Here is a 10,995-nt window from a genome sequence, read left to right as displayed (position 1 = left end):
CAATCCAATGACAACCAACTGATCCAATTACAACCGACCGCTATATATTGGATATCCAATTGTGATCGGATCGGATTGGATGTAATTTTTGAATATCCAATTGGATCAGATCAGATGTTAGATAGGGTGTCCAAAAATCTAATACATCCAATATCGAATCGAACTAATTAGTATTTTCATTAAGTTTAAATGAGTAATTAGATTTTATATTGTTATACATAAAATATATATGTATATATAAAAATTAACATTAAATTTTTACTTTTTTTATCTTGGATAAGTGGATCCAATCCAATCCAATACATATTGGACTTAAAATATTATATGAATCTGATTCGATCCAAAAAATACTAGGTCTAAAATATTGAATAAACTCAAATTAAACCAATAAATATATATGAAATACATCTAACGGATAGAACCGATCTAATCCAACATCTAATGGATGTTTGATCGATTGGATGACTGAAATTAATTGGATCGGATCGAAAATCTAACATCCAATATATAATTGGATCCAATCTAGATAAACCTAAAAATATTAGATGTGGTCCAATGAACACTCTTAGACTAGGCTATTTAAGAGAGAGAGAGAGAGAGAGAGAGAGAGAGAGAGAGAGAGAGAGAGAGAGAGAGAGAGAGAGAGAGAGAGAGAGAGAGAGAGAGAGAGAGATAGCTTTCTTTTGTCAGGTTTAAGTTAAAATCACTTATAATTAAGTTATCTGATAAAGCTCTCATCTCTTTCTTTATATAACCTTACAATAGGGTTAGATGAGATGAGATGGGCTAAAATAAAGACAATGGGCTCAAAAATACTATCATGGCCAAATACGGGATAAGTTGAAGAATACATTTTATTTTATATTCATTAATAAAAAAAAAATACCCTCATATTATATTCTATTAAAAAGTACCTACTTTTGTAAGTGAGTTGTTTAATATACTTTTACCCTCTATTTAAGTCTAGCACATAATTTACATCAATTTAAGGGATATAATAAGAACATTATCTATAAAAGTGGGTATATATTAAAAAATATGAAAATAAAAATAAAAATAAAAACAAATAAAATAAAGTAAGTATACAATGTAATTTTCTCGCTGAATACACTTTTGCCATATTTTGTTCCAATTAAGCTTAAGTAAAACAAATTGCCTTTTTTATTTATTTTTACCACTTATCAAATCTAATTATTTAAATACCAAATTTTTGTTGGAAATTATTTTACAAGGATCTTAGATCTACTCACAAGTATGTTGATTAACACCCTAAATATGAACTTCTAAAACGATTATGAAATAAACACATATAAAGTATTAGAAACCTTACATTGGGTGCAGCGAAATTAAATATCTCCTTCTGTTCAGTTCTCTAACCCTTGTATCCTTTCTGTCGCAGAGTATTATCAATATCTGAACCTGGATCTCTTTCTCTCCTTCTTTAGTGCTGAAACTCCTTCTTGTTGAATGTTTTTCTTCACGATCTTCCTCACTATGATTGAGGTATCACTTGCTGTGTGTGGGCACTACTCTAATCACTAAGTGGTTCGAAATTTCAAGGAAGAAGAAGAGCAAGGTGTGGCGGCTAGGGTTTAGAAAGAGAAGGCTCAGGTTTTTCTCTGAAGGAAAGTGTGAAAGTTAAGTGTAAATTTCCTGAAGCCTTCACTATCTATTTATAGCATTCCACTATGGTTAGGTTTGAATTATTTGGCATTAAAATAATGAAAATATCAGATGATAAACCCTATAAAAGTGGCCGGCCTAGGCAATATGGATTTGGGTCTCACTTTTTGCAATTTTGCAGTTTTATCATTTATGCATCTCATTTTCTCAAAAACGCCAATTTTCAAATTCAACCATTTAAATGCCACTTCTAACTATTTAATAACTATAAATAATTATTAAATAATATTGTCATTTATCATATTTATTAATTGAACCATACAAAGTATCATAATTAACAAATATGCCCCTAAAACTCTTTCTTTACAATTTCGCCCTTACTTAGTGAAAAATTCACAAATAGACATAGTCTAATTTGAGAATTATAATTGAGTAATCAAAACCAATTATATGAGTCTTACAAGCAATATTATCTCAACTAGTGGGGGGACCATGGGTCTATATAACCGAGCTTCCAATAAGTAGATCAAGAATTTATAACCTAAATTCACTGACTTATTAATTCTTCGTTGAATCCACGCATAGAACTTAGAATTGCACTCTCAGTATATAGAATGCTCTATATGTTCCACCATATAAACACATCATTAGTTATCCATTGTTATAATCCTAATTTGATCAATGATCCTCTATATGAATGATCTACATTGTTAAGGGACTAGATTACCGTTACACCCTACAATGTATTTTATCCTTAAAACACTTAACCCCATATAAATGATATTTCAGCTTATGTGAAATGAGTACTCCACCATTTATTTTTGTTTGGTCAAGCTTGAAGGAGATCATCCTTTACTTACTATTCGCCAGATAGAAGCTATAGATTCCATGTTTATGTTAGTGCTCCCACTCAATTGCACTACCGTGTTCCCAAAATGTACGTATCACCCTGACCTAAAAGTAGGCTTAACTAACAAATCAAAGAACACGAATAGCCTCTTGAGATTGAGCCTAATCATAACAGGATTAAGATCATTTGATCTAGGATCAACTAGGCGATATTGACTTGAATAGATATTACGGTAAGTTTAATAAATCTAAGTCAAAGTCAATATCGGTCCCTTCCAATGCATACTCCATGCACCCAACCTAAGTTTTACTTTAACCAATGCTCTGGAAAGAACATAGCATTTCTCCAAATGCAAGTAAACTCTGTTGTAGATTATCATATCAGTAAAACCCTATGTCTGATAAATCTAGGAATCTTTATTCACATAGTCATGTGTATTTTCCAATGTGTTGACAACACAATAAACAGGATTAAGTATGTGAAAAGGGTTTTAGATGAATTTATAAATCAAATAGACAAGCAATTGATAAGATGAACCAAAACATACACAAATGAATGCAAAATACTTCTGTTTCTTTATTGATGTTGAATAAAATGGATTACATTGAAATGGAGTTTTATTTAGGGCATAAAACCCAACAATTTTTATTTTAATAATTATAAATAATTATCAAATAAAAATTTAATTTAAATATATTTATAAATTAGATCCACAAAGTGTCTTAATTAGTAAATAAACTCCTATGTCTCTTTTTTTCTGAAATTGACCCAAACTAAGTGAAAATTCTCAAATAAGACAGTCTAATTTTGAATTCTAATTAACTTATCAAATCAATTAATTGAGTCTACAAGGTGATATTATCTCAGATAATGTGGAGACCATCATATCAGACTATGAAATCAATCTTCTAATAAGCAAATTTGAAATTTATCGAGTAAATTTCTTAACTTATTAATTCCTACTGACTCCACTATAAATTCAAAATCACACTATTAATTACATAAAACGCTTTATATATTTAATAAAGAGATGCTATGAATTATCCATAGACGTGTGGAGACAAATTAATGTTTTACCTTTAAAACACTTAAATCATTATAAATAATATTTTAGTAAATTAATATAATTACTCAGTTCTTCTATTTATCTCCTTAGATTCTATACCTATGAATCGGGTGTTCATAAAATAACCGATGCAATCCAATCCGCACGATCCAATCCAATCCAATCTGCACAAGTGCGGATATCCGCACTTGTGCAGATTGGATTGGGTTGGAAAATTTAAAATCTGCACTTGTGCGGATTGGATGTTGATTGACATGTAAAAGTAACCGATCCAATCCAATCCACACATGTTTATAACAAAATTAAAAAATTATATATATAAATAACATTTTAATGTAAAGAAAATAGTTTTTTAAAAGTCTAATACATATAATACAATTATATTGCAAAACTTAATAGATAAAATTTATATTCTATTCCTATATATTTTTTTCCTACATACAATTTAAAATAGAATTAAATATTTTTTTATATATACAATTTTTTTTCTTCCTTTGAATTTGTTATTTGTTATTATATTTATTTAATGTGTTGTTGTAGACATAAAATAACTATAATTTGTTTTATTTTGTTGCTAGTTATGTGAAGAAAAAAAATATTTTTTTCATAAATATTAAATAATTTAATATTAAAAGGTAACCAATCCAAAGTAATCGATCCAATCCGCACTTTTGCGGATTGGATTGGATTGGATTTGAGCTATTGTGCGGATTGGATTGGATCCAAAAAATGAAATCCGCACTTAGTGCGGATTGGATCGGATGAACAGCCCTACCTATGATTAACGTTGGACACATGTTTCTATCTTGTGATGTGGCACTTCATTTCTGGCGTTCTTCTCCTTGGGGTATCTATCCGGTGTGTGATACAGGCATCCATGTCTGGGATTGGGTCAAGTTCATCTGGGATCTAAAATATAAAGGGGCTTGTGTCGATGATATATTCTTATATGCTTCTATTATTGTGGATACTATTTGGAGGGTGCACAATGAGAAGGTCCATAATAACTGTCCTGTTGATATTAACAAATGCATTGATAATATTTGTACTTCTTATGCAGATATCTATGATTCCTTGCTCCAAAGTCCTACCCCAGCTTTAAAAGAAGTTTGGTCCCCTCCTCCTCATGATTGGATTAAGCTGAATTGTGATGTTAAAGTGGGTTTGGATAGTATGTGCATTGTTGTTGTGGTAAGGAACCATTTTGGCAGAGTGATTAGAGTTCAGACAGTTCGGGAGGATTTCTCGGATGTTCTTTATGGTGAAGCGGCGGCCTGCTCTTTAGCTGTGTCTGTTGCCTTGGAAATCGGCTCTAAGTACGTTATTGTGGAGAATGACTCAAGAGTGGTTATCGACGCTATCAATGGGAAGGGGTCTCGTTGAGCAATAGAGAACTATATCTCATTTGTACTAAGTCTTCTCCCTCTTTTAGTAGTTGTTGTTTTTCTTATGTCAATAGAACTTGAAATTATACCGCTTATAATGTGGCTAGATGGACTTTTACCCATCAGGTATTTGGATCTCTCCCGAAAACCTTATTTTGTAATGACCGAGAGGTCTAACTTGTTATGAATAGATATAAACGCTTTTTCTAAAAAAAAAAATAAATAAATAAAAAGCGTTGGAGGGGACAGTGACAACATCGGAAAAGGAAAAGCAAAAGCAGTGATCTTTACTCTCAAGTTCTCAACTTAACCAAAACAAAACAAAGGTCTTGAGAGTGTAGGAGGTGGAGACGATGAAACGTTACTTTCAACCAGTGGAGAAAAATGGCTCAGCCAAGAAGCCTACTCCTTCACCTTCCAAGAAAAACGATGAGAATGGAGAGACATTGGTTGAAGAAGATACCAAGAAAGAGCCCCTTAAGTTCTTGACTTGGAATGCCAATAGTTTTCTTCTTCGGATCAAGAACGACTTCCCCGACTTTACCAAGTTCGTCTCTGAATTTGACCCTGATGTCATTTCCATACAGGTGACTTGTTCCTCTTCACTCTTCTCTGAAGAAACACCCTTTCTGGGTTTCCCTCTCTTTTCTGTTATTGGGTGTTGGGATTTGGTGCAAATTGATGAATATGCCAAATGGGTTTTCAAGCTTTGACCACCTTGTATTTTGAAACGTATGTTTTTCTTATTTGGGTCTGTGATCCATCGATGAAAATGTGAACCCGGGACCTGGTTATTTTGTTCTTTTGATGAGGTTGAGTTTTAGAGGCTGTGGTTTAAGGATTCTAAGAACATTGAAGTACTATTAATGGCATTTAGTCAGATGAACTATAAAGAGTAAAAGTTTTTGGTGTTGAGTTTTTGATACTATTGGTAGGTAAGAATTGTTTATTTTTTATTGTGTTTTTCATTTTCTTATTTTATTGGAGGAACTTTTCACAAGGTGGAATGCAATGTGCTCTGATACTTTTTGTTCAAATCATATAAACAGAGCCTAAATTTATAATAAAAAATTGTGAGAGCTCATGTTTTGAGTGACATGTATAAATTAATCCATGTGAGCTTAAATACTTAAGCTCGTGCTGATGTTATCTCTCTTTTCTCTATAACTCCCAATGATTGGTACTAAGGCTCGTGATAAATTTGGTGTGGAACCTTCTAACCATTTATAAATGTTAGGAAGTGAGGATGCCTGCTGCTGGCTCCAAAGGGGCAACTAAAAACCCAGCAGAGTTGAAAGATGATACTAGCTCATCACGTGAAGAAAAACAGGTAACACTTTTCACAGTTAGTATTTTTCATTATTGGATCACCCCTATGAAATGTAAAAGATTGCTTAGAGCAATTGTTATGTGTACTGCTAAGTTACTAACTTAAATTTAATTTCCATAATCTTGCAGATAATTATGCGTGCCTTGTCCTCCCCGCCCTTTAATAATTATCGTGTTTGGTGGTCTCTTTCAGATTCAAAATATGCAGGGACTGCCCTTATTGTAAAGAAATGTTTCCAACCAAAATCAGTTTTTTTCAATCTTGACAAAAAGGGTATGATGATTCTCAAAATTTCATTCTTCATTGTATGAATATGTTCGTATTTTACATGGTATATTATCCCATTGAAGGTCAGCTTATGAAACAAATGTCCTTTTTCACATTGCAAAAGGCAATGAACCATGCATTTCCTTCATAATGGTCCCTTGATATTCCTTTTATGAAGAACAACATCAAATGCATTCAGTTGTCATTGTTGTATATTCCTTTTTACGATGAAAAACATCGAATTCATTAAATTGTCATTGTTGTTATTGTTAGCTTCAAAGCATGAAACAGATGGTCGGGTTATTTTAGCTGAATTTGAGACATTCCGCGTCTTAAATACATATGCACCAAATAATGGCTGGAAGGAGGAGGAAAACTCATTTATAAGGAGAAGAAAATGGGATAAAAGGATACTGGAGTTTGTTTCACAGTCTTCAGATAAGGCTCTTATATGGTGTGGTGATCTAAATGTTAGGTCAGTGTTTTTTTCTCTGTTCATGACTCAATAGAAACAAATATATATGTATATATACACACATATGCGTGCAGATACTTATATATGATTTAAGCTCTAGTAGATGGCATGATGAATCTCTTGAACTGATTGGTTTTGATAGTACTCACATTTTGCACAAGGGGATCTAGTCAAGAAAAAATAAAGGAATGCAGACTGCAGTGTGACTGATTTCAGAAAGGTGTAACAAGAAAAAACACACTTGACTTGAAAGTAACAATATCATTTGTATTGTAGCTCAAATGAAATTTGTTGTTTCTCTCTTATTCCAGTGAGCCAATGTTTATGACGAATGACATGCTTCTGAAAAAAATAGTTTCTATAATTTGATCTATGATACAGTTTAGATTTATACTTTTGTTGATTGTCTTGTCATTTTGAATAATTGAAATTGTATGCAGCCATGAAGAGATTGATGTTAGCCATCCAGAATTTTTCAGCACAGCTAAGCAAAATAATTATGTACCTCCAAATAAAGAGGTGACTTATCTGATGTTGAAGTTTCTTAGAACAAGTACTTTTTTTTTGTTGTATGGAGTATAAAAGTATTTTAGTTGCAGAATACTTATTAGATAATTAGGTTCTACATCACAAGCATAGGGCATTTGTATTACCATGCATATTACAGATACGTTTGTTATTACTTTTCATGTTAGAACAAAGAGGTTCATTGTGAATTTTTTAGAATAAGCTACTGAAACAAATAAGAACCACTTATTTTGAGGTCCTATTTTTAGGGGCATAATCTAGTTACAGATTTACTAAATGATTGTGATCTTTTATTGATTCAGGATTGCGGACAGCCTGGTTTTACTCTCTCTGAGAGAAAGCGTTTTGCTAACATATTGAAAGAGTATGTTTGAACTTTTTCGTTTCCTTCTTTTCTTCATATATTAATGGCTCTTCTTTTGTTGAATTATTAACGGTATAGTAATGGGATTTTTCATTTGATTGGGGTCAGGCAGAAAATTCGGTACTAGGTACTCACACACAACTTTCTGAACACCCAACTCTATTTCTCCAATTACATTTTTTTTTTCTTGTTTTCGATCAAAGAGAAAGAAGCTTGTTTCCAATTAAATTATTTGTTCCTTGGCCTCAACATCTCATATCTGATGGAAAATGTGACTGCTTTTTCATAATAATCCTTCTATTTAATTCTCTTTACTGTAAACTTCAATGATGTTAATTGTTTACACTATAGGTGAGTAGTACTTCGGAGATAGATGGGTTAGAACTTATTTACCATGGATCGTTTATACACAATTACAATGTCATGATGTATTGAACTTTTAACAGCATCATGATTTACTTTGTGTTTGTGGATTATGCTTCAGGGGAAAGTTAATAGACGCATATAGATTTCTACACAAAGAGAAAGATATGGAACAAGGATTTTCATGGTCTGGAAACCCCATCGGAAAGTAAGAATCTTACATAAAGAAAAGCGTTTGAGCTGATAGTTTACCATGAAATATGGATAGATCACATTGATTAAATTATACCACCAGACAATGATGTGCTGAGTTTCTTGCAGGTATCGTGGCAAAAGGATGAGAATAGACTACTTTATTGTCTCAGAGAAACTCAAAGACAGGATTCTTGCATGTGAGATGCATGGAAAAGGCATTGAGTTACAAGGTATTGTTCTTTGTCGATGCTTTGTTTTTGTAAACCGAGCTTCTCACCCAACTTGAGGAATAGAAAATTATGTTAAATGCTATGTAGGTACTCAGTAGGGATCCTTTTCTCAAATTTTGTAGGGGTAAACCACAGGTCTGGGGTGTATATTGTTCATTCTAATGAGTTTCTTGAGTAATTAACAACTTGAAACTAATATCCCAAGTAGATAATCCACTCCCAAAGTTTGTGGAGACCATTTATTATGCTGAACCAAAATCTTATGGATGACTCAATTTCTGAGAAAAGTGTCTTAATGAAACAATAATGACTGAATTTAGTAGATAATCCTGACATGTTTCACCCTAAAGCTAATACAAGTGTTGTGTCTTCTTAACATGTCAGAAGAATTATTTGTTATGTTTCTCCCACTAATATATTTGACTGATTTTAGTGTCTTCTTTGGATAGGTTTCTATGGAAGTGATCATTGCCCAGTCACCCTAGTGCTTTCAGAATCAAGCTCCATAAATTCTGGAGAAAGTTGATGTCTATTAGTGAACTTTTCGATATGGATATCATGTCGATATTTACTTATATTGCCTATTAGAATGCTTAGCATTAGTCTGTAATTTTAACAGAACATTCGAGGTAGTTGTGTTTTTTATCTGAATCAAGGTAGTTGCTGTTGTTGGGTACAATGGTTTGATTTAGTTGACACTTAACATGGGCAAGTTGGCTAAATCTGGTCCACCACTTTCCCCTTTTGCAAGGGAAAGTAAACAAAATTTGTAAAGGAAAAGGTAAGAAGAGACCCAACAAAGCATATTTTCTTTTGTACATAGTTGGTAACATTACCAGCCACCTGTTCTTCAACATCAGCAAGTGAAATCATATTGGCTTTAAAATCTTAGAAAAATACAATTGTAGCTAGTTTGGCTTGGTCTAACCTGTTTTCATGGGCATCTTTATTATTATTCTCATTCAAAATTATGATGAAATGAGAGCACTGCCAAAAGGGTTTGTGTCTCTTTCTGGTGGTGATTAAATTGAAGCACCTGAAGTGAGCCATTCCAAGGCCATTATGTTGGATTAAATGGATAGGTGTAGTCTAATCATAACTCACTGCAAAATCCCATTAGTTTGCATGTTTTATATCAGAGCTGTGAAAGCCTGTTTTGCATTAATTTTCTTCTCTCTGACATTTAAAGTTGCATTGAATATATAATATGGTTTTGGCTGTACCATACGATACACAAAGAAGATGATCTTGATAAGACCACAAAACGGGCAACTTGGTTTTAATTGCCACTGTCCTTTTTAGGCCAACTCTGTACTAAGATAATTTTGGTACTTTAGTGTAGACCAATGTTCATCATATTATATGTTTGTTTTCAGTGTCAATTTAAATAATTTTCCAATGTTTTAATCAAATTCTGAAAGAGACACAAATAAGAAAACATTTAAAATTCTCCCTAAAATATTGGAGATATGTATGGTTTGTTCATATTTTCTTCATGCATGTTTTGTACTACTTGGATACAACTCTTATACACCATGTTTGCGTAAAAGGAGCATTGTTAGGTACCATCACAAAGTGGTGTACGTATGTTAATAATTATTAAATTAAACTATATAAAATTGGTATTTTTTTTTATTTGAAAGAAATATAAGAATAGTATTTAAATATACTAATAATAATACAAATATCTTGTGGAGAAATTATACACTGCTTGTGTCTTTTAATAATTTAATTATTGCCATTACTCCATTGAGTACTAATGAGTCGCCAAGGAGTCATTGGTTCATGTCCATCTAGTTTGTATTGTACACATCACAGGCGAAAACCCTATAATTTTGCTACCAAAGTAAGAGTGCAAAAATAGATATTCCATACTTTATTTGACCTTTTGCAAAAAAAAGGTCCCGGGCCCAGACCTGGTCCCAATCCTGGACCCGGACCTCGAACTGGACCGGTACCAAGATTTGGATCTCAAATCTGGTCCCGAACCCGGACCCGATCTCAAACTCGGACCCCGAGCTCCAAACCTGGTCTTAAGACCTAGACTTAGACCTAGACCCAGATCCGGACCCAGACCCAAACCCAGACTCGGTCCCGAACCTGGGATCCAGACTTAGACCCAGGACCCAGACCGTAGTCGGTGTTGGGGTTGAGTATATTGAAAATATATTATAACTTTACATAATCTAAATACAAGTCAATACCAAACATAAAATTGTATTAAATAATACTAATACAATACAATGCAATATAATCCAATACAATACAATACGACGTACCAAATGAATCCTAAAAGTGAAGATTAATAGACTTATTTAT

General features: G+C 32.8%; 1 protein-coding gene across 1 annotated transcript; it reads left to right on the top strand.

Annotated features, from left to right (window-relative positions):
* The first annotated feature begins 5,151 nt into the window (after positions 1 to 5,151).
* Positions 5,152 to 9,573, top strand: LOC115711530 (DNA-(apurinic or apyrimidinic site) endonuclease). Its single transcript, XM_030639882.2, has 9 exons — positions 5,152 to 5,511; positions 6,162 to 6,254; positions 6,383 to 6,527; positions 6,795 to 6,996; positions 7,437 to 7,515; positions 7,827 to 7,888; positions 8,373 to 8,459; positions 8,573 to 8,676; positions 9,126 to 9,573. The coding sequence occupies exons 1-9, from the start codon at positions 5,278 to 5,280 to the stop codon at positions 9,200 to 9,202; spliced, it is 1,083 nt and encodes a 360-aa protein (XP_030495742.2). The 5' UTR covers positions 5,152 to 5,277; the 3' UTR covers positions 9,203 to 9,573.
* The last annotated feature ends 1,422 nt before the right edge of the window (positions 9,574 to 10,995 follow it).

This window comes from Cannabis sativa, chromosome 3 (assembly GCF_029168945.1).
Source record: "Cannabis sativa cultivar Pink pepper isolate KNU-18-1 chromosome 3, ASM2916894v1, whole genome shotgun sequence".
NCBI classification, from domain to species: domain Eukaryota; kingdom Viridiplantae; phylum Streptophyta; class Magnoliopsida; order Rosales; family Cannabaceae; genus Cannabis; species Cannabis sativa.
Note: the sequence above shows the minus strand (reverse complement) of the source record. Positions and strands in the feature narration are given on the sequence as shown.

Excerpts from the sequence above, each read along its gene's own strand:
- LOC115711530 (XM_030639882.2), top strand. The coding sequence starts at position 5,278 with ATGAAACGTTACTTTCAACCAGTGGAGAAAAATGGCTCAGCCAAGAAG. Across the intron at positions 6,528-6,794 it reads TTTCAATCTTGACAAAAAGG|CTTCAAAGCATGAAACAGAT; the intron begins GTATGATGATTC and ends TGTTATTGTTAG. Across the intron at positions 7,516-7,826 it reads ATGTACCTCCAAATAAAGAG|GATTGCGGACAGCCTGGTTT; the intron begins GTGACTTATCTG and ends TTATTGATTCAG.